Raw genomic sequence first — 26026 nt, forward strand, 5'->3', positions numbered from 1 at the left:
ATTTAGAGCTAAGATTGATTTTAGGAACTTGAGCTGTTTTACGATAAAATATATAAATTCGTTCATATTTTGGTTTTGTGTAAGAATTTGTTAATTTTTCCAATTATCAGAACAAAAAACAAAACAGAAAAAAAATTCTAAAAGAATTACCCATATATAATTTAGAACAAAATAATCAGAAAATAAAAGACAAAGAAAAACAAGGTAATATCAGAACCCAATTTATGTTGTATAAAATTACCAAATAACGAAAATAAACATAACAAAAATAAATAGGTGAGTGCAATATTTATTGCAAGAATCATTAGTTGGTCATTGGTGATCAACAAAACATAAAAATTTGTGCAATTTTTAGTTATACAATTGAAAATTGTGTAAAAAAGAGCTGACAAATTTTACGGGGACTTTTTAAAGACAGCTTTTTTTTATCTGAAAATTTCAAATAACGTGCGCTTACTAATAGAACTAACTCAAATTGAGTCAAAAGTGCGATCTATTCAATAGATAAATACAAATTATGTTGAAATGTTCTATGATTTAACTATCTACACTGAACAAAAACTTTTCCGAAACTAGATGTTTGTCTCAAGTATTGTGCCAGTTACTCACTGTAAAGTTGGCAGAGAGCAGAGAGTTCCGCAATGGGGTTTACTCGACGGGGGGTGGGGAGCCTTGAATGGTCGCGATGTGTCGTGCTCGCTAATGCACACGCACAATGCACAATTCACATAGCACGTGAGCGCAGAGCACAATGCGGAATGCAGTTGAAATCGGGATTGCCGTTGCAGTAAATGAAATGCGGCAGGCATTGCCTTTTGGAAGACGACGTCGCCATTTTGTGCGTGACACAGCAGGACGCATGTGCCGGGCAGCAGAGGTCCGGTTATGGCCACGTAGCGCCCATTGCGCATATGGCAATCAGCAGCAGGTCCCAAAAGCAGTAGCAGCAGCAACAACAACAACAGCGGCGTTAACTAGCGCACACACATGCCACACAGCGCAGCACATCGGAGTCGAGTTAGTTGGGACGTGTAGGGAATCCATTCGCTGCACTTCCTGTTGCCTAGTCCCTATGGTTTTGCACCCCCCGCTGTTAGCTCTGACAGCTAACTGACATTTGTGGCGCGCACCTTTAATTACCAAGTTAATGCAACATTCGGTTTAATGGTCAGTTCTCTGTGTTGGACACAACGACAGTCGGTAGCCGTCACTGGGTCGCTTTACTATGAATGAAAATGACATTTTTGTCAGAGCGTAAAAGGCTCATTTACCCTCGGGTAGTCAATCGCATAATTATCTCGATATGCGTTTGTCATGCAAAATACCTTTAAAATCAGTTTTCCAACTTCATTATTTTCCCCTTACTCGTTGAATCGATAAAAGGGTGGGCAAAATTCACAACTGTTTATTTGATAATCTGTTAATAAAGTCAAAGGCCAGACGTGAGCTGCATCTGACACTTAATATTCCGCTTTGTCTGAGGTTTCAGAAGCACGATTCCTTATGGATACATTATTGCTGAACGGTTTACAGAAATGCTTTTTATACCCGCTACCCATAGGGTAGAAGGGTATTATGTTATAACTTTGTGCCGGCAGGAAATGTATGTAACAGGTAGAAGGAGGCATCTCCGACCCTATAAAGTATATATATTCTTGATCAGCGTCAACAGCCGAGACGATATAGCCATGTCCGTCTGTCCGTCCGTCCGTTTGAAACACTGGATCTCAGAGACTATAAGAGATAGAGCTATAATTTTTTTGACAGCATTTGTTATGTTTGCACGCAGATCAAGTTTGTTTCAAATTTTTGCCACGCCCACTTCCGCCCCCGCAAATCAAAAAAATCGAATAACAAGCCTAATTTTAAAGCTAGAGTTGCAAATTTTGGTATATACAATAAATACTATAGTAGTTATGATTAGATCAGATCAGATTCAAATTGTGGAAGTTATTAAAGAAATACTTTTGTATGGGCAAAAGCGCCTACTTACTAGGGTCTGAGTTGCTTTGGCCGACAATCTATGGTATATTTTGAATGGTGTACTATATCGATATACCAAATATACCATTTGGTATATTTTTAGTATTTTTGCAGTATATTCGGTATATTTTGAAAATGATACCGCAATATTTTGCCTTTATTAAGAATGGGTAGCGGGTATCTCACAGTCGATCACACTCGACTGTAATTTTCTTACTTGTTTATTAATAATATTATAACATTTAATTTACTTTTCTAGTTTCCAACACTGCACTTACTATATAAATACTTTTGAACTACATTTCCAGGTGTTGGACAATAACAGGTCCAAGTTTTCGACTCACTCACAACATCACACACACACACACACACACACACACACATACACTTTGCTGTTGCAGCTGATGCCTCCGGCACAGGAAGTGAAGGAAGTTACGCCCCTCGCACACGTTGAATTATGAAAATTATAAACAAATTAGCCACACCGCCAGGATTATATGGTGTGGCTTTGTTGGTGCTGCATAAATTAGCGCCGCTCAAGTCATCAAGTGCGCCCACGGTTCGCACCACGATGAAGCACCAGAAGCAGACCGCCTCAACCCTCAACCACCCTCCAGTCCACCCCTTCCCCGGACTACTCCTTGTAATCTGTGCTAAATCTGCTTGTAATATGTTTAAAATAATTGGAGCAATGGGTATTAGCGGTGCCAGCAATGCGTTATAATAGTGCTTATTAGGGTTAGCTAACAGTAGAAGTAACTTGGCGGTTGGCCGCTTTTACTGGGTTAAACTGGGATTTTGTGGGTGGGACGGTGGATTAGCATAACAAAAGTTGATTATGTAAATGGCTATATGAAATTCACGAATGTCCAGGCAAACACAATTGAAAAATTAAGCATCATTCTGCACAATTAATAAATCAGTTCAGATTTCAAACAGTTTATTACTGGCATTAGACATATATAATTTATTTTACGTTTTTCGTGAAACTATAAAAATCAGAACAGAATTTGAAATATATTTCGTATCACTCTAATTATATTATGATATTAGGAATATTTTGAGAAATTAATTCAACGACCTATTTTTTTATATTACTAGTTGATGAAGTTGGTATTTAACAATAAAAATATTACTTCATTGTATTCCGAACAGTTTTGGTAATTAATGCAAAGCAAAACTTACAGCGATAACGCAATATTTAAAAATATAAAATTTTAAAATAAAGTCTTCTTATCTTACATTTATTATAGAGCGTAGTGGTTACACTTATGTATATAGTATGAAACCAAAGGGTAAAAATAACCGGAAATTATAAAAATGTCGCAATAGTTAAGATTCATTCGGCATTCAACAAATGTGCTAAGAAATTGCGAAATATTTCATCAGCTTTAAAAGACATGCAAACTAAATCCAAGTCATGAATTTATGAATTTGAAGCGTGTTTATCAGTAAAACATGCCGCTGGGTTCGAGTCGCAACAACACAACAACAACAGCAAAGACAACAGCAACAGTAGTAGTAGGCAGATCTGAATAATGGTGCCCAAAGCAACCAGAACAACAACGACAAACAGCAATAACAAATGTGCGTGAAAGAGAAGAGCGTGAAGGCGAGCCGAATCCCAAAGCGATGGCAAAGCGCAAAGCTCACATCACGCAAGAACTTTGGGGAGTAAGAGTGTGAGCTTTAACATAAGATAACAACAATGTACGCAACAATGCGAGCGTGCGTGTATGTGTAAGTGTGAGTGTGTGTGAGTACGTTTGTGCGTTGTTGAAGTCGAGCTCAAAAAGCGAACGAACGCTAACTAAACGAAACGAGGCGTGAAAATCACAAACAAATCATAAAAAGCGCAACAAGAAACAGAAGCATAAAGGATAGAAACACTAAAGCAAAGTGAATGAACCAAAATAGTGATGAAAACGTACATATACACATAAATACAACGTATGTATGTATAAGTTTGTTTGTGTGTGTGTGTGTACGTATGCAAATCAAGCGAAACAAAAGCATTCGGCGAGCAGGAGACGTCCAACATTTGGGGGTGACAAGAAATGATTCATGGTCGTGTTGATCAACAAACACGTTTCATGAGTTGCCTCAGCTGCTGCTGTTGCTGTTGCTGTTGCTGCCGTTGCTCAGCTGCCAAGAAAACCAAATGGGAGTCATGCGAGAAATGCCAAAGCCAAGTCCACACAAATTTCACAATACATATATAGAATACACAAACATGTGTATGTTTATGTATATGCACGCATACATATGTATAGATGTATGTATTGCCTGCATATGTATGTAGCTCTCAAGTGGAGCTCGGCGTTATGTCCAGCTAGCATAGGCAAGTGCAATGGAACTTGACACATGTTTCAAATGTCATTTCGTTCTGCCATACATACACACATACATAAATATCATACATATGTACATCCAGAATATAGGAATAGTAGAGTTGCCGCTAATCAAATGCAACTGACGATGTAGCAACTCACGCTATGCTCCTTCTGCTGCTGCTTCACTTCGTCATCCGTTGTCGTCATTTGCTGGGCGTGTTTAGAGTGGACCTGTTTTTAGCAGGCATATATCTGGCCAAATTTAACTTATTATAATTATGGCATTTACAAATTTTCCTTATTTTATTTATTAATACTTTTATTTGAAATTTGAAGCTACTTGAACTTATAGTCCAAACAAATGTTTTTGGTTAGTATGTATTAAACAGTAAACACTTCTATGTTAAAATTCACGGAAATTCCAAACTTCCCGAAATTAGAATTTAAGGTTTTTAAGCAATTCAAGTAACTGGTTTTACATGTATTATTTGCATTAAATAAAATGAATAAACTAACTACGAAAAGTTTCGAGTAAAAAAATATATTATAATATAATATAATATAATATAATATAATATAATATAATATAATTAATAATCTAATCTTTTATATAATATAATATAAAAATTAATATAATATAAGCAAAAATATATATAATATAATATATAATATAATACATATATGTATATAAAATGATTTTCTTGTTTATATGTAGGTTGATTACATACAAAAATTTTCACTTTCCATAAAAATATATTTTCGTATATACTTTTTTGTTTTTATTTAACAATTTTTAAACATAATATATGTTTGTATATGTAATGAAGCGAAATGAGAAAGAAACCAGCAACTTTTCAAGTTCATTTGCCGTTTAGGGGACAAAAGGTTCACCCTGCAGTGGCTTACCTCACACTCGATGGCCCCACTCGGTGTTTATGAGTCATTTGGGCAAGGCAAAGTTGCAACAACGGCACAAACTGGTTTAGTTATACAAAATGCAAACAGCGTCAATGAGTCGCAGCTGTGTGTGAAGCCGTGTGAGGCTGTTCTTCTGGTCGCTCAGTGTGAGAGAGCAAGTTTCAAGCAATTTATATGAATTTTATATGCAATTGCATCAATCTCAATTATAGAGTGCTTGAGGGCGCGCCTAGCACCCAGCACACAGCAGCCCTTTTGCCGATATTATGTGACATGCAATATTAATAATGGTTTTTATTTAGGTAATTGCTTTGAACCAAACCACACACACACACACACAACTAGAGCTAGTTGTAGCTGCAGCAGGTGAACTTGGCTCTTCTGCAGTTGTTGGCAATTTGCATTCTCAATTCGTTCATAGATTGCCGTCGTCACTTAACAAAAAACTTTACATTTACGAGGCAAGTCAAAGTTCAATGGCCACACTGTCTGCAAGTCAAGCTGAAGGACAAGTTTGGGTCAATTCGTAAGCGATATAAAAAAAAAGAGGAAAGCCAAAGCTGAGGCTGAAGATGAAGCTGAAGCTGAACGAGAAGGCGACTAACAAACTGAAAATGCTGATAAGAAATTGAGTAAAAGTGCCAGCATAAAATGTATCTGCTTCTGTGTGGGCGACCATAGATTGGTTACGAATAGTTATCAGCTGGACTGCACAGCTCCAGAAATTCATCAATTAATCGAACAGAAAGAGAGATGAAGCAAAGAGAACGCAGAGGCTCAACGGCTCTGAGTTGATTGAAAGATTGAAGAACGTCAAAGACAAGAAAAATCAATTTAAATGATTACAAATTGAAGGAGACAAATAGTCAGCTGCAGCTGTAGGCAGATAAAGACAACGACAACACAGCAGGGGACAAAATCATAAAAAGACCTGCACATGCTCACTGTTCGATACACTGTGAGAAACGAATGTCACAAACATTATTTTGATATTCAGATGTTGTTTTTAAGGAATATAAAATGAAATACCATAAGAGTCAAAAATAATGTTAATTTTGTTATTAGAGTTTAGATTTATCTTTCAACTCCAACGACTTTTTGCCAAGTGTGAATGTTTTGAGTAACTCTGTAGTTAACTCAAAAATCCGCATACAGAATCCCAACAGAATACATAAACAAATTTTAATTTTTTCTGTACGTTTACATATAAAAAAAAAAAACAAAAGCTGTAAGAAAGAAACCAAACCCCACCCATGCTTCAATCGTCGCGGTGACTGACTCAACTCGCTCGACACTCGCTTCATCTTTATTTCATGTTTCCGACTTAATTTCGCCCTTTTTCCAATTTCAGTTGTTGTCACAACTGGCAGCAAACGATTCGTACTCGTTCGACTGCCTTGTCGAGAAAAATAACAAAAGAAGAGAAGATTCACCAGAAATTCTTGTGAAGAAAAAAAAAATAAAACAAGAAGAAAAATCCTTGACTCCTACAACTGACACTTTGAGTATTTTCACCATGCTCCATACCCTAACACATACCACAACAGAGATACAACAACAACAACACACCGATGCGTTACAATACTTTATGTTAGGTCTTTACATTTCTTCTTTCATTTCACTTGCCGTTTGTCTTTTATCATCGTAGTTGTCACTTTCATATATATCATGACTTACGTCTGGAGAAGAAATTGTGAAAACGATTAGTGCACTCACAATACCAGAAAAAATTAAAAAAAAAAGATCGTAATATACATCAATTTTTTCCAAATAGTTATTCTATGAATTCCAATTTTTATAAATATACAAATATTTTCAAATACTTTAGTCCCTATTTAAGGGCAAAAGCTTATCGGTTTGATTTCCTCTCCCTATCTTTATCTCTCTCTTTCTGTGCATATTTTCTTTCTGTTTTGAAACGCTACGTCTGAATAAACAATGGGGGTGTCTTGAATAATAGATTTTTAGCTTTTGATTGTATTTGGCGACAACATTTTGTGCTTTCCGTCGTAGCTAAGACACAAAAAAAAAACCAACAAAAAATTAGGATCCAACTGGAAAAACACTACAAAGCAAGAACTGGCTGAGAGAAATTAAATTGCAAGAGTTCGAAACGCAAATTGAAATTTCCAAGCTATTAATGTGTTTTTCATGGGACTTTTGATTGGACTTTTAGTCAATTTGCATTCAATTTACAGGGTAAATTAAAGTGTCAAACCAAAATGGCTTAAAATTAGCAATGGATGAAAATAAAAGTGGTCTAACTGCTAAACTTGGTACACAAGCTTTTGTGAATGGAATAAACTAAAAGGTCTTGACTCCTTTAATAGAATGAATTGAATGCCAAGGTATTTGCAGCAAGTCTTTTAAATATAATTGTTATGGATAAGGTTCACACTTGTGAGTTTATTCTAATCTGCCAATTTCCGAGACGACCTTTAAAAAGACTGTCCCAAAAACTATTTGTTTGTAAAGTTTTGATAGTGACAAATTAGAAAGTTACAGTCGAGTATGCTCGACTGTGAGATACCCGCTACCCTTTTTAAATAAGACAAAAACAGTGCGGTATTATTCTTAAATTATACCAAATCAACATATCGTTAAAAATTCTATAATATACTAAAGGCTATATTTGGTATATGTTATATTTATTAAAAATATATACCAGATTATATAATATTTATTTATCCATTATTTCGCCAAGATCTCTAAAAGACGGGCTGAACACTCATTACTCACAAAGCTCAGTAATTAAGTTAGTAAAATTAGGATGTGCGTGATAATTATTTTTACTTTCATTACACGAGAGTGTAACGTCTCTAACAAGGGAGAGTGTTGCTGATGTCTAAAGAACAATGCCTTTAAGCATTATTACGCAAGCTGTTAATATAAATATTACAGTGAACACGCCCCTCAACAACCGAACATCATACACGCGCAACAATTCACGCACGCAAAACTAAGCAAAACAACTTAATTATGAAAACAAATGTCAGACAAAAACGAAATATATAATACTTATATTAAAGACAACACAGCAAAGAGACCTCTCAGAAGTATAGGAATAAAACTAAAGGTTAAAGATGATGACTTTATAGTGATAATGAAACTGATAATGAAACTTGAGCTTAAAAAAACATTTTGAACCATTTCACTGTATTGAATTGCGATGCACAGCTAAAAATCATTGTCATTAAGTACATTTAAATTGATAATATTCACAATTTCATTTTAGTTGTTTTAAAGACAAACAAAACAACAGGAAGTTGGCATTAACCTATATATAAATAAATACAGATGTCCATCCCAATTGATAACATATATTATATAATATTAATCGTAGATGATAATTATGGAACTATTTGACTTTTTAGAAAAAGAATCAAGAAATTCTGTTATATGATTTGGATTTGGAATCAGTCAGTAATTGTTCTCTTGTGCGAGGGGTCGACAAATTAAATACAGAATTAAAAAACATGAATTTAAAAACGTGGATTTTCGCAGTATTATTAACAGTTTCACAAGTGAACAGCTTGGTAAATAAATCGATTGCATTTCATAATTAAATATTATTAATTTGTGTATCATAGTGCTCCAAAGAATCAAAGCTATTGGATGAACAATGCAGTACCTATTGCTATCAGGTTGTGAAGCCGCTTCTACAATATGTCAACACGGTGAAAACAATGACACAAGAACAAAACGAGTTGCAACATACAATTAAGACACAAGCAGAATTGATCCTATCTAAGGACATGCAATGGGCCCAGCAATTAAAATCGTGTGAAATACAATCTGAACTTAAGACAAAGTTAAGCGAATCATTCGAAAACCATAATCGAAATCAACAAAAACTTATTGATCAATTTGAGATTCAAATAACTAATCTGAAATCGGAAATCAAGTCGAAAGATGAAGAAATTAAGGAATTGCAATCAGAAAATGCAAAGACTAAAGCACTTCAGAATGAGATCACTGCTTATAAACAGACATCCAGTTGTCTCGGCAAATTAACGGAGATTCATGCAATCCGCGTTCCCATAACACAAACAATGACAGTTTCATGTGAATCGAACTTGCCTGATGCTGGAACTGGATGGACTGTTATACAGCGGCGTAAGGATGGTAGTGTGGATTTTAATAAAACCTGGTCAGAGTACAAAGAGGGTTTTGGAGATCCACGTGGAGAATTTTTTATTGGACTCGAGAAGCTTCACTTGCTAACACAATCCCAACCCCATGAATTATATATATCCCTTGGCGACTTTTTTAATGAAACACGATATGCCAGATACAACAACTTCGTTATTGGTAACGAGACAGAATTATATGAAATGAAAGAACTTGGGACGTATTCAGGCAATGCTGGCAACTCATTGTCACGGCACAAACATTTTAAATTTTCAACACCAGATAAGGATTCCTTCAGAAACAAGTGTGCATCCGAATACAGTTCAGGCTGGTGGTTCACGAGCTGCTATTATTGGTATTTATAAAGCAAAAAATGCAAATAATATTATTTATATTATGTTTTAAATGTAGCAATCTCAATGGCCGTTATATACAACATGATACTGGAGAGGATGTACATGGAATTGAATGGAGGGGATGGAAAGAGAATAGACCATTAAAAATCACTCAAATGATGATAAGACCAAAATCTTAAGAGGTAATACAACAAATACATATAAATTTATTTACTTTTTATGATAAAAGATGTATTCAAATAAGCTTATAATATTTCAACTAATGAATTTTCTTTTAATGATTATTTTTCAGAATTGAGTTCTGTGAGGTTTTTTCTCTTCAATGTTCGTATCTGGCATTGATTTGGCAACACGTTGAAGCGCTTAACAACAGTAAATAAATAGTTCGATATTGTCTTAAAAGTAAAACTATCTAACTGATATTAATCAATATTCATACACAAACCTTTTCAAACCTTTATATTTTGCAAATTATTGAATTCATTGAAACAAATCTCAGTTTTCTTGTTTTTTCATATTAAATAACTACATACATATATAGTTTCTTACCTAATAAAATGTTTCTTTAATGCATCAGATAAAATAATACTTTTCGTTTTCTCATCGAAATCTTATGAATGACTACTGCAGACCATATTTCTTTTGAACTGGGATAACGAGAAAACAGAGCAAAAAAAATGGACATCAATTAGGCAAAAATCTGGCAACAATGGAGTGCAATGAAGAACCATGGAAGAGACAGTAAAAGCATGCAATAAAAACCCATATGTCCAATCGTAGCGTAGACAGGAACAAAGGCAGAGAGACTGATAACATTATGAGGTGTTATCAATGCCAGATGCCAAACTGGTATTCAATGAAAGGCCGTTTAAATGAATTTCATACAGTGCATGGGATTCAGAATATCCAGAAGGTTTTAGGTGAAAGGGACACTTGCATAAAGTTGATTAAATCCCATTTAGTAAAACAAAAAAGGAACTTATATACAGCGATAGACCTTAGTTAATCCCTGGCCATAGACAATGCCAGAAACTCGCAGCGTCTGAGACACTTTCAAAGATATTAAAAGCAAGTTATCAGCAAACAAAATGCATGCAGCTCCATGGCATTTAGGGACTTCCTAACTCCAACTCGTATAATTTCGCAGCTCTAGTCGCAGACAAAGTCGCGTCTCTGGCGAAAAGACAACGGATATGAATATACCCAAAGGCTATCAGACAGCGTAAATGAGCGTGTATTGTAGAAAGAAATTGCTTCAAGAGAAGATGCACACAAACACAGGCAGACAGCACAGGCGAAGCACAAAAACAAACAGAACGTGGCTAAATGGCAGAGATTGGTGGGCTCCCCCACCTCAATCTATTCCCAACAGCCCCGAACTACATGCATATAAACAGTGCCCAATCCATGATAGAGACTCTGGCACAGTGTGTCTGCTGTGGCACTGATACGGCTAAATCTGTTTGGCTACTAGAAAACTTTTTGTGAACTGTTGCTTGGGATGGGATTTGGAATTTGTGTTGCATCATGATGACAACAACGATTGACGCAATGATGATGTTGCCATGCTGCACAAACTCAACTGGCTCCATCATGACTAGAGTTTTTAACAATTTGCATAGAAAATATTGTGTAAGCAGCAGCAACAAAGAAGAAATGTACAGATAAAAAGTATTCGCTGTACAACATTTGTTATAAAGGGAAGAAATTTATCTGACTGTGTCAAGCCTAGGAGACATTTTTTTTTAGTATATGTAATATGTACATATATTTATTTATTTTAAAAGTTTCACTAGAACAATTACTAGTAAGAAAACGATCTACAATTAATACTTAGTTAATATCCAGGCCACAGTACAATTCCTCCAACTCTGTTTTCTATAAATCACAAATAAAATTGAAGGTGAAATAGTTCCATATATCACTCTTAATTACAAGTTTCTCAACAATGCAGCAATTTTATAATCCACAATTCCAATTTCCTCTAAACAGCAACCTATTTGAATATAAAATAAAAGTGAACAGAAGAATTGAAAGTAGAGTTAACGTTTAGTACCCTCGCTTCGGGATGGGATGGTAATAACATCTTGCCAATAAATCGCCTGAGCGATCCAGCCGCAATGACTTTCATTTAGCGTTGGGCTGAGGAAGCCAGCATTTCTTCCGCATCATATTACAAATCTACAGTTGATGCGATTATGGGCGAGACACGAACAATAACACCAACAAAGAAAAGCAGAAGTGAATCCATGTGCCTTCAAGCGGGACTAACACTGATATGTACCATAAAACAGAGCAAAAAAATACAACTTAGACGATTGGTACTCGAGGGGTATGACCAGTTAATAGCATTGCCCGTCTACGCCCACGCAATCAGTACAAACATTTTTTACGTTTGCCAAGATACATTTTTTTTTTGTTTGTTTCGTTTTTTAACCCCAAACGGAAAGACAACGAAACACAGTTATGCAGTTGGCCAACTTGTTGTGATGCTGCCCAAAGGGCAACCGACTTTCAGCAGCAGCGAAACACACAGACTACCATTTGAGATTGCATGGAGAAAGCTTGGATGGGAAATGGTTCAATGGCTTGCGTTGGTTCGCTGCTCTTTGCGAAGGCGTAGTGTTAAAATTATCAAAATGAAATGAAGAAAAGTGGTTAAACAAGAACTTCAGTGGGGAACTCATATTTGAAGTAAATGATAATAAATACATAATAGTCTTAATTATAAATTAAATAACTCGCCTTGCAAATAGCTAAAGCTCAATTTGCAGTCTCCATAATCTCTCTACGACTGCTGTATACTGTAATCAAGCAACTTGGACAAATGCAGGCAATTTAACACAACTTTGTTGGAGCAATTCCCATACAGTTTTAAAGTTGAAGCCTCAGAAAACAAGTGGGCGGGAAAAGTTTACCCATTTAACCAATTTTCAGCAGCAGCAGCACACAGCAAAAAAAAAAAAAACCATTACATTGACCGCAACGGGGGCAGAACAACAACAAACAGCAGCAGCAGCAGCTGAGATTAAACGGGAAACTGCTGAGAGGAGTAGGTGTTGCTAGGGGCGTGGCCAGCGGCTAGTGGAAGGTGGCAAGTAGCAAGTGGCAAGTGGCCTTAAACCGGTTCAATGTCCAGCCACATAGCCACAAGCGAAACTGGTCAAGTAAAAACTCATCAAACTATATTTTCAATACATAATGACAAAACAGAGCGGGGAACTGAAGGACAGACAGCTCGACTGCTCGACTGCCTGACTGTGTCGGCCATTTTGCTTGTCTTTCGACTCCGACTGCTGCCAACAACTTCATTGATTTTATGCCATTGTATGGTGGCCATTTTCAGCCATTCAAACTCGCTACAGTCGTGAGTCGCGACAGCCAGCGCATCGAATCATAAATAAACAGAAACCAAAAAAGCAACAGCTTCAAACATACAAAATTCTGAGCACCCATACTTTCTGAATGTGTGATTGTGTGTGTGTGTGTGTGTGTGTGTGTGCCACGCCCAGTTAACGCGCCGTGTGGTATGCAGCAGCATTTGCATGAACGCCAAGCGAAACACCTTCCTCTCACTCGCTTTGCAGCCAGTCGACAGACTGACAAGTCAACAACGCAACCTGCATGGACGACCAGCGAGACTTGCAGACGACTCAGACGCTGGGCCTAAAGGCACAGTGGGGCAAATAGTTGACATTGAATCGACAAAAAATCTACAATTTATTATAAATATTCTATTATTCTATTATATTTTCTTTAAATACACACAATTTGAACATTTTAACAACTTTTTAAAGTCATTAATATTTTTTTCTATTAACTATTTTAACACCCAATCGAACTACAATTTTATGAAAAATAATTTCTCACAATTCAAGTGTGTAGTGGGTCAAATAGCAAACATTGAACATAATTTGCTAGAATCCTTTATAATTGTCTTGTCATCATTTTGACAATCAATCGACAACAAGAACTACAATTTGTAAAGAATTCCACTGTGCCCAATACTCAGATGCACAGTGAGGTAAACACTGAATAACACTAAACACAATAACAACTTTTAAGTCTTTGATATTTTTTTGTATTATCAATTTAACACCCAAATAGAACTACAAGTTATTACGAATATTTTCTCACAATTCCACAGTGCAGAGTGGAGCAAATAACTAAAATAGAACAAAATTTGTAAGCCTCTATAATAATTATATATTATCATATATTTTGACAATCAATCAACACAAACAACCATAGTTTGTAAAGACTATTTCCTCACAATTCCACAAAGTATCTAAATGCAAAGTGGGACCAATACGTGGTTTGTATTGAACATCTGAACAACTTTTTAAAGATTCTAGTATTTTTTTTAATCTATTTTAACACGCAATCGAACTGCAATTTGTAAAGAATATTTTCTCACTATTCCACTGTTACCCTTTTTTTTGTACAACTTTTGTCAGTTCATACGTATAATAAATTGCACAGTGGGGAACGCTCTCCGGACCCTAAGCGCGGTAAGTGCCGGCGTGTGAATGGGCCAAGAGTGCAGTAAAAACTGCACATGGAGTTTTTCCGGCCAGCATTTAGATGGTCTTCGGCGTTTGGTTAGTTTATGGCATGCCCCAAACACCGAAACCAAGGCATACCGCACAGCTGTTGCTTATTGTTGTTGTTGCTGTCGAGGACTTTTGGCAGACAACGTGAAATTTGTATATGGTGCAGCATTGCGAAACTTTTTGTATTAGATTGCAAATTGGCAGCACAATAGTATCGCTATTCGCAGTGTTTTTATCGAAAGTACTAATAACAAAAAATATACATATATATATATTTACTCTTAGAACTATTTCTTTAATCAGTAGAAAATCTTGATGAATTCACAGAAATCTAATCTATTTTCCTAAATCGATTTTTCTAAAAGATTAGATTTATGTTTTTTTAGTGAATTAAAGACATAAGTTTCAATATTCAACTTCAGTTTTATACATTTGAAATAAAGAAGATATAGATAAATTATGAGAAAAGAATTAAATATTTTTACTTTCAAATCGTAGTTGTATCCAATCGAAAGTCGTTATATGTGGCGGAATCTAAGAACTTTTGCTTACCTCTTTCAACTCCGGAAATATCTTTTGCGTAGCCTGAAAGTACATGGAATGAGAAGAGAACTTCAAGTTAATTTCATAAGTAGTTATATAAATAATATTTTTGGTATTTTTTAATATTTTGTTAAATGTTAACGGCTCACAACAAAACAAATATGCAAATAAAAAAGGTCAAACCTTGGGTTCAAGTTCAAAACATCCACCCGCAAAAAGGCTCAAGAGTTTTGGGCACCCACACAAAGTATTCAAATTAAAAACCACTTCAGCAAGTAAAGTGCAGCCGGGAAAAATGTTTCCTTCCTGGCATAAAAAGTTGTGGGTGCCAGCGTTAAGAAGTCAGAGAGCTCAGTGGGAACTGTGAAAATGGTAAATTCACAGCCGGCAGACGGAGAATTTTAGCCCTTTTTGTAAGTTCGAAAACGTCGGATTCTTTTCTTGACATTTTTTCATCACTTTTTTTTCCCCCTTTTTACTTCTTAACTTAGCCATGGTGAGAACTATGAGTTTTCTCTTTTAAATACTTACAAGATAAAGATGTGGAGATTTATGTATGTTTTTATGGAGTAAATAAAATCTTGAAGTATACAATTTATATTCAAAACACCTCTTATATAGTAGGTGCTTAATTCGAGATTATATAAGCAAATATTATTACACTTGAATACAAAATTGTAACTAAAGTTTTGATAGGATTTCCTAAGTAAATCAAGTTTTAAGTAACTGACTTGTGTATTTTTACACCCGCTACACATAGAAGAGAAAGGTATCATAACTTTGTGCATCTATTGTATATAAAATGCAGAAGAAGGCATCTCCGACCCTATGAAATATATATATTCTTGATCAGGATGATCAGCCAAGAGTTTATAGCCAAGTCCTCTTATATTTTTCACTCTATCGTATCATATATTTTGAATGTACTACTATATCGATATATCGAATATAGGCTTTATTATATTTTTACTATTTTACGATATATCAATTTGGTATATCTTAAAATGAATACCGCAGTTGACCACACTTTCTTACTTGTTCCAATCTAACATTAACATTTTTAACAATATACTAAAAATTTATATTTTTAATTTTTAAATTCGGAATTGTTCTAATTATAAAACTTGCAGTTCAAAACGTTCACTGTTTTACTAGTTTCTTAAGCATGGCTACTAAACAAATTGGAAACCTCATTAAAATTCCGCCGAAAACAAAATTGTTCTACACACACTATTTTGTTTCCAAAAGAATGAATTTTCACTCGCAAATGAATGTATTTAAATGTTGCATAAATTTGTTCGGTTTTTTTTTGTCTATTTCAGCTGGTTTAACTATTATTTTTATTTGCTGTTGGCATTTCAGTTTTTCGGGTTTCATTTGTTTGTCTGCACGTCTAATTAACGCTATATTCACATTTGCATAATACACAGATTTGGGATAGGGCGAGATTCAGCGGGATTCATGCACAACAATAGGAAATCATAATAGAATTTCACTTTAATTGCAAAAAACCAAATTGCAAAAACAATTCAAAGCTATGCACACACATTTGCCTGAACAGGCGAGGGGTGTTTAGAAAATAACACAGAACTGAATTCAATTGTTTTGCATTGTATACATTTATTATTTTTATTCATCGCTACTCGTATTCATGTTTGTTGCAACATTGGTAAAATCAACATTAAATAATATTTATAATTATTAGTTACATGCAGAAATATAAATGCATTATTATTATTTATCAGTTTGCCTACACGCAACATTTCACAACACTCCTCGAAATCCTACTTGAAAGGGGGCGTGATTCATTCATGCGAATTAATGCATAGTCCAGTAATTGACTTTAAATGTTTTATGGTTTATGGAGGGGAAATGATAATGATTATTTCGCCTGTGTGCAATTTGCAATTTGCGAGAGTGTTAAATATGGCAATCGTAACTTGCGCCAATTACCAAAATTATTATTGCTGTTAACAAGCAATTATTATGGTGTTACCAATTCAATAGTTTTGTGGCTTACAGTAAACGGAACGCATAATCTAGTTGTTATCTAGTTGCTACACTTGTTTTCTTTGCTTTAGATGTAAAAGTACACTTGCGATTAGATAATAAAGGCAATTTATTTGGTAAATTCTTTTTGTTAATTTATCTGCATTAATATTATTAAAAAGCCGAATCAGGTAAGAGATTTAACAAAGTTAATGAATGTTGAGAAATGGTTGATTTAAGCAAAACCTATTCCTATATTTGTTTAACTTTTGTCTCTGTTTTCTTTCACATATGCATTTTCCTTTGATCCTTTTATATCACACGCACACACACACACACAGATAAGTAAGAATGTCAGTGTTTCCATCTCATTCCTTGGCTCTGAACTCCAGCACACAAATACTCAACAAACTGCCAACGGCCACAAAATCTGTAGCTGAAAAACTAATTCATTTCAGATTTTAATTCATTAGATTCATTTTTTTTCTATTTTCAAATGGCTGGCCAGGAAAGCACGTCAGCAGAGGCGACATCTCTTTGTCTTGCCAGTATTTTAGCCGCGAGCACATTAACCCCCAACCACCATCCAGATACCACAGCGACCAATCCTCAACTTTCCTGCCCGCTCCTTTTTCTCTTCCTTTTCAGAAAGAGGAGAAAAAAACCCATGCCGACAAACTGCATACAAAAGCTGCAGTAAAATGTCAAAGTGGTATGCAAAAGTTGCCATGGTGTGTGTTTCTATGAGTACAAGTGTGTGTGGAGTGTGTGTGTGGAGTGTGTGTGTGTGTGTGTGTGTGTCACTGTCTGAGCAGTAAATTACTAGTAAATCCAGCGTGTGCACTCAAGCCAACATTAATTTTAACTGCTGTTACTGCTACCTCAAACCATTGGCTTCCAAGTGCATATCGCTAAGTAATTGAATCAAGTTTCTTTTCTAGAAAATATGCAGACAAATTTAAGCAAGAGAAATTACAATTGGTGAGGCTTTCCATGGCAGAGCAGACAGTATGCGACATGATGATACCCTGTGCATTTTAATGTAAGTCAATCACAAGGTTCGCCTTTTTTGAAACTGGTTTACTTCAAACTATAAACAAAGTATGAAATAGAAATATAAATTTAACAAATTAAAAACGTATATAAGAAGTTTTAATAACAATAACATAGAAATCGCTTTTAGGTAACATTTTGTTGGACTAAGAATGTTAAGATAAAACTGAATTCGTTAAACTAATAAAAAATAAATAAAAATTAATTATTTCTTTAGCCAATTATTCTCTCAATACATACACAAGTTCAATTATCGAACTCTATATACCCCATTGTTCGCTAGCGACATTTACACAGCGCATCATGTTATTCAACTTAATGCTCCAGAGCAGACAAACAATTTCGTACATCATTTCACTTTTGGCTTAACTGCTTCAAACTTGGTTGCGCATATTTAAATTAGAAGTCGAGACGCAAATTCGACGGCAACAGTTTCTCACTAGCTGTCAGACGCTTTGCCACACTTCATTTCCACTGCAATTGTGAACTAATCGTCCATGGCAAAGCGAACGTTGCGTATACGCAATGTCTGACAATGCTGACGTTGGTTTAATTAAAATTTACAACGTAAAATATGAATTGGATGTGCGTTACACGAATTGGCAAAAGCATGCGTGAACATACACATATCTTCATTAATAATAATTGTTGAATTCCATAATCACGTATCATAATTACGTTGCAACCACCGCACGGGGTTGTTGCACGTAAAAGCGGCGGTGCAGTGGCGCGTTGTAGCTGCTGCTTCCAGGCCATTTGGTCAACTCTGTCGACTGGTAAAATCAACTTTAAAATGTGTGGCACATAATGTGGAAAATACACACACACACATATACATATATAATATATATATATATATATGTAGTATATGCTGTCGCTGTATTTGTGGTCTGCGTATCGCATTGGAGCAGCTGCGTCGTTGCAGTGGCAGTGGCACGTTGTTATTGTTGTTGTCATCGTTGCCACAATGGCAACCGAGCCGCACATTGCACATTGCACAAATGGCGTGGAAATTAAATTGTATTAAGTAATAAATGTTTAAAGCTTGTGCATCGAGCAATGTTAATGTTCATCGAGTGCAGGTTGCTGATACACAGTCGCCCTTGCAATGCACAGTGGGTCGAATTCCACACAATACAAATCAAAATAAATATAAAACTTCATTTTACAGAATTGTTTCACAAATTGCACCACAGTGCAAATTCTTTGCTGGCTCCACAAGACGTTAACTTGATGTTATTATTGTTATCATCAAGGGACCAATTTGACAATGAAATTTAGAAAGATGCTCAAAGGGCAGATGCAAGAACCAAAAAGCTTGTCACTCCATTGCATTGAAGCACAAACAAAAATATAAATGAATAAGCAATAAATATTTAAAATCATAAAATCATACTTTTGGTGTCCATAAATTAAATTAAACTTAAATTCAATATGTATAGAAATATTTTCAGATATCTATCAATAAACAACACTTGCCATCAAACATTTTGTTCTCTGCTATATAGAAACCACAGAAAAATAGATTATAATTCATGAACAACCCCTTTGGGACTTGTGTGAAATCTACCCCACAATTTAACCCCTAAATAGCCCACATAAATACGCATATATGTACTGCACATATTCATGTATATATATCATCAACAGTCACTTGAAATTGTGTGACCCAACAACATCAACAAAATGCCATTATAAGCATGACTGGCACAGTGAAACATTTTTTCTTTTTTTCTCTTTTTTTGTTTAAGAGCTCACTTGAGCCGAGCGTATAGAAAGAGCCGACGAGTTGCTCCATTCTCATATTGCAGAAAACAAAGGCATAATTCAATTAAGTTTTCATGATGGCAAAATGCTCAAAGCCCCAGACAGACTAAGGCAGACAGAGAGGCGACTAGAGACGCACATAATTGCCTTATGAACAAGACACACAAAAAATATTGAACTCGATTAGGCGGCATATCTTTGACTAAAGGATATCCTATATTAATCTCAATTGCAAATTATTTTTATAATATAATTATGCGCTATGTTTATATTCAATATTCAATATGAAAACATCAAAAATGCATTTTTCTTGTCAGCAGAGTAGCTTTATTCTACACTACAGGGTAATAAACAGCTTGTAAAACATGACTAACAGATACCCTATATAAATCTTAATTGCAAATTATTTACAGATAATTTTATATTCAATATTCAATTTGCAAACATAAAAAGTATTTTTTTCTCGCAGCTCACAAAACATTAAGCATATCTATTGACTATGAGATACCCTATAATAATCTTAATTACAAATTATTTATATAAAAAAGCTCAGAGTAGTTGCTTAATTCTAAAGTATAGGGTAAAAAAGAGCTAACACAAAACAAAATGAAACTTACTGCATAAGCAGACAAAATGTTTTTTTTTTTGTTTTTGTTTTTTAATGGCAATGCGTTCGAGCAGAACGGAAAAATGAAAATCATAGCCACAAGCAAATCAGATTCATGATAATTTTTAGGCTTGACTAACATTTTGGGTCATGAACTATGTAAAAGCGAATAATGTTGACCGGAACCCTGAAAAGCTGGGTAAAAATCTTTTAGTGAAAGTCAAAAATCAAAAAATTTCTTAGAAACGAAAACAAGGGAAATCGGTTACTCAAAGAAAATAAACTTTGATGAATTTTTAGTTTGAAAAATTCAATTTAAGCATAAGATTATAATTTCAATTTGTCGACTAACCCAACTGTGTCTTGACCTTTAGCAAGTCTTACATAACAAGTAACAACTTGTTACTAAAAACCTGAATGTGTAGCAAACATTTCTATGTTAATGTTGATGGAGATGGTGTCGCTGGATAATTATAATGATGACGATGATGCCACGCACTTTTACAGGAAATGTCAGTCAAGTCAAGTCAAGTTAGTCAGTGCTAGTGCGATTCGATTCGGTTGGGTTCTCAGATTGGAGACCCCCTGCATGGCACATAAATCACATTTAAATGAACTGAAGCGTGCCTCTGGTCTGACTTTATGGCGTTGGCCCACAATTGTTTGGTAATCGTTTTGACCAAATATTTTATGTTGAATCTCTTTTACACAGAATGGGTAAAAAAACAAAAAAGGGAAAAGTGAAAAGCGTAAATCCAACAGCAAAAGAGGCAAAAAGTAAAATGGTTTCCCTGCTGCATTTGAGCAAGTGCTTGCTTTTTATGGCATTGTTTTTCTACGCTTTTCTTTTTGCTGCGCCTATTTAATTCAATTTCTACGTATTTTTTCCCCGTCGACTGATCCAATGTATTGTTTTCAAAGTTCAAATAGAAAGAGTGCAAGAGAAGAAGATGCGAGAGAGAATCCTGAAATCCGATTTGTGGGTATTTACATTTTAATGTGGGCATTGCCAACTTGACCGAATTCTTTAGAATTCCCTAACTTTAATAAGTTAATATAACTTTTTATATATTTTTACACTTTTTCGTTTGAATTTATAATGTGACCAGTTAGTCATGTGATGCACAGACACTTTTAATTTGCTTAATACCCCACATAAATATTTATTTTAGTGCACTTTTTTTTGATGGTTTACACTAAAAAATATACACATGCATTTTTTGCAATGCATAAACAAATGGCTGCAGACAACAACATGTGATTGTTAATGCAATATATAAACAGAAAAGTATCAAAAACTTTTCGCCAGAAAATAAAATGTGAAAAATATATATTGAGCAAATAAGCAAAAACTGGACTGTCGATAGACGAATGCAAATATCAAATGCATACATGTAAAATATTTTAAAACCCAGCGAAATGTAAACATAAATATATAAATATGAATAAATGTGTACAATAAGCGCGATAGTTGACAGTAAAGAACTCAAACAAGAGCAGAGCGAAATGTTTTTTGCATTCAAGAGTATTCGACCATGAAATATCCTGTATATAATATATAAAATAATTGTTTGGATGTAGATTGAGAAAGAGAATCGATGAGTTCATCATGATGAAATTTTTGTAAATTTGAGGAATTTGAGTGGAAAAATCAAATGCATACCCAGCTTGGGCGTACAATTTTCGCATTGACTGTGTAATTCCACTAATTACCATTGCGTCAGTTGCGATTCTGTCATTGACTTGGATTTTCCCAAAAAAACAAACCGGAAATACGAAACCACAGACAAACAGCAACAACAAAGAGCATTGGAAAAAGCTCGCATTGTGAAGGGTAGCAAAAATATTAAGACCGCGCTCGCGTTTCCATGGCCTTGCCACATGGTGGAACGCATATGCGTTGGCAATGTGCTGAGCATTTAAGCCACACACGAGTGCTCCATGACACATGGGACCCGCCGTTCGCATTTCAATTCTTAACACTCGACACCCCACAAATTTATAACTTGGTCAAAGAAATGCTAGAACCGACCGAAATTTCATAAGAAGGAAATTTCACTCGAACTCGAACTGTGTGTATCGTGTTCAATTTGCCGCAACAGCTGATTTAATCAGTTTAAGGAAAAGAAGAACCTAAAAAGTATTTGTGTAGGTGGGGGAGGGGGGTGAACTGTGTATGGAATTTCCTTTTGTGGAAAGGAAACTTAATAAATTTCACTCTCTTTAACCCTTTTTAGGGTTTCCCGCGCTTGATTGCGTCTCGTTAATCAATTTTATGCAAATCAAGTGAACATTTTTAGTCGGGGTGAACGTTTCCTCGCTCTCATTTCGATTAATGACCGCGCAGGGGGAGGCGCAGGGGCTTTAACACTGTTGCTATAGACTCGGCGCAAAAATGAAATATTTTTGGAGCATGGGGCATAATTTTGTTAAATTGAGGAGCACGCAACTTGGCATGGCTAATGGGCAAGGAAGGGAAGAGATTAGAAACTGATTAATAGCAAGACATAACAAGAAATTAATTAGCTTAAAATGAAATCATTAGAAACTTGTGAAGGGTTCAAGATTTTTAAAAACCCATCAAAGGCGATAGCCTTTCTCGATGCGAGAATTGATAAGACAATCACCTTTAGGTATACAAATAGAATGTAAGAGTAAGTCAGGAAAATAGTAAATTTTGCAGTTCTCTGGAATTTCGACATTAATAACAACTTTTAATTAAACATCGGAATAAGTTCATTCGTTTATTTTAGATCAGTAAACTACGTTTTTTCTTTCGTTCAACTTTGTTCCCAAGATTGTTCATCAATCTTTTCGTAGGAAATTCTATTCAGTTTTAAAAATGTGATTAGATTATTACTATAAATTTGTATGACACAAAAGTGATACACATGTGATTAAGAACGAAATATATGTAGATCAAAACAGAACTGAGAAAGTTCATTTGCTTTACTGAATAGGTTTTTTTCGTTCGTTCGTTTTTTTATACAAAGAACAACTCAAGGGGACATTCCTTCAGTTTTCCTTGGATTATTCGATAACCAAAATATAATTTTGTTTCCCACACATATTGAGCATATCATATTTTATTCGAATTTTTATATTGCTTGACTTTCGCTGGAAATTTAATTCGATACCTTATCAGAGACCAACATTCATAGGAATATCCAAATATTTCAGCACTCAAACCGCAAGCCTGTCGATATATTCATCATTCATTCATTCATGGGTATGGGTATAATAAAAACAACAACAACAATTATTAACAGCAATCAGTTTGCGTGGTGTGCACACAATGAGCCCTAAAGCAAGAAAAAAAAAGCGTCGCGTCGTTTTGCCAGATACAGAAACACCGATTCAGCTACAGATACAGCAACTGTTTGTTAGAGACACCGAGACATCGCTAGACTGTCAGCCCTCTCTCTCTCTCTCTCTCTCTCTGACAACGACTATAAGCATAATGAGCAGCATTAAAACTAATGAAAATAAACTTTGGCACACACAGCTGCAGACAAGAAACGCAGCCACAGCCACGCACACACACACACACACACAATGCCCAAAAAAGCGCGCAGCACAAAAAGTCGACGTCTCCTCAGTTCAGTTTAACTCAGCTCAGCTCAGCGACATCAGCAGCAAGCAGCAGAAACAGTAGCAACAGCAGCAGCAGACACAATAAAAATAAAAGCAAAATGCCAAAAAGCCCCCTTAAACCGCTCCGCAAGATATATAGAGCTGTATGCTGGCCATGTTTGCTACCCTTCTTCTTCTTCTTCTTCTTCCGGCAAGCATAACCCCGAAGAATAAGAAAATTGCGAGACAGATAGAAAAGTGGGAAAACGCATAAAGACGAAAGCATCGGGCAGAAGAACAATGAAGTGGCAGCCAACAGCAGCGAAATTGCGTGCAAAGAGCACAGCAAAGATGTTATAAACAAATCAAACACGACTTTTGTATTCCCTTTTAAACCAAAAAAAAGAAAACACACATTTTTGCAAAGCTCTTTCTTGAGTCACATTCAAAACAGATTTACAGCGAAAGTTATGCATATTTGCAAAGTAGAATAAAAACTTTTATAAGACATGTTGATGCTCCAAAAGTTTCATATACCCTCATTATTGTAGTGTATGCGCTGCCTTGGTCCCAAAGTTAAAGATACACAACAAACTGAAAGATACATTGAAAAGTAATTTTTTTTTCTTTGTATTTGTTGATGGGCAAAAGTTTTGCTGACTGCACGTGAAACTATTTGGCGCCAGTTTGCTTAAAATGAAAATGAAATACATTTATTAATGTGCTCTCTCTGTCTTGCTCCCTCTCAGCTAAAGTACAAAAGATGTGTTGTTGACTGCTATCGCATACACACACACACCTTTGATGCGGGTGTGTTGTTGTGTATCTTTTGGCCAAGAAAATGTATCGGTGAGTGGCAAGAAAATGAATGCACATAATTTGCCCGTGTGTTGTTGTGTTAAATGAATGTCGCTGAACAGCTGTCTGCACTTGAGTGCCAAATTCTGTAGAGTTGATAATATGCCTGCTTCACTTTGATACCCTGCCAAGTTGGAGTGTATTCGAAATTAATCAAATATTAAATATATTCTTAGTAGAGCGTATATTAAAGTCGATCAGACCCGTTTGTAACAGATACTCGTCGTATTTTTTCCACATTCGCATCTAAGAGTCTGAGCATAATGTATCTGCAGCCTCACGATGTCCGATGCTTGTTTGTGTTTTGGCTCGTAACTCGACTTGACTTTCATTATTTGTTCCTTTTTCGGCCTGCCCTTCTATTCCTTTTTGCTTTGCTTTGCTTTGCTATCCTCGTTCTCTCGCTCTCTCTGCATTCCATTTCGCATTCTAGCCAAAGTTTTATGCCTTTGTCTGTCTGCCTTTCTGTTTGTTTGCCGTCTTGGTTTGTTTATTTGTTTATCTGCCTGTCTGTGGCTTACCGCGCGTTGCTTTAATAATTTAATTAAATTTTTTTATTTCCCCCTTTGTGTGTTTGTGTGTGTCTATGTGAAAGAGAGAGACTCTGCGCTGTTGTATGTGAGGCACTTTGATTGTTATTTCGGTCATTTGGCATAATGAGGCGGCATAATTTGCACATAAAAGCTAATTTAGGCGCATTTTTAGTTGGCAACTTGGGTTTCCTTATTGAATTACATATACAGTATAATTTAGCAGACTCACACACATATGCAGTGAGTGTGTCTCTTAGCTGATTGTGTAATCTGATCAAAGTGTAAACCTTTTTACCACAGTTCCCACGCTGCCATCGAATTGAGCCAAATAATTCATTGTGTTTACCTCTGAGGCAATTTAGATGTCAAATATGAAAATTTATAATGTCTTGATTGGGAAAAGCTTTTATTAACGCAAGTCCATAAAATATATTACACATCATTTGCTTTTGCAATATTTTGTAATATATTTAATGTTTGCTCATGGAAGTGTCTCTCGAATCAACCCAATGACAAAAAATGGAGAAACGAAAATATGTGTAATAAATTTGGCTGTCAATTGATGTTACTTTTGAGCCATCCACCATAAAATGTTGACTGTTTATTACATCCACTCCACGCATTAGACACTCCTGAGGCTGAGACTGAGTAACCACAGTTACGCATCCGATGGCACTTAATTCAAATACAATTGCCAGGATAACCAAAGCAACGCAAAAGTTGCCCCTTTTTATGCTGGCTGACATTTCTCCCCCTGCATAAACGACAAACAATAAAATGAAAATATCACATTTCAAATTTGGTTTTTTTTTTTGTTGTTTTCGTGGGG

The 26026-nt window shown here is 35.4% G+C and overlaps 1 protein-coding gene across 1 annotated transcript in view; it reads right to left on the reverse strand.

Moving 5' to 3' along the window:
* The window catches only part of LOC117564311 (disintegrin and metalloproteinase domain-containing protein 10), a 131863-nt gene that overhangs the window by 98198 nt on the left and 7639 nt on the right, over positions 1–26026 (reverse strand). The window contains 1 exon segment of the mRNA XM_034243007.2: positions 14827–14859. Coding sequence (XP_034098898.2) covers positions 14827–14859 — 33 coding nt within the window.

The sequence above is a fragment of the Drosophila albomicans genome, chromosome 2L (assembly GCF_009650485.2).
Source record: "Drosophila albomicans strain 15112-1751.03 chromosome 2L, ASM965048v2, whole genome shotgun sequence".
In the NCBI taxonomy this organism is placed as follows: Eukaryota; Metazoa; Arthropoda; class Insecta; order Diptera; family Drosophilidae; genus Drosophila; species Drosophila albomicans.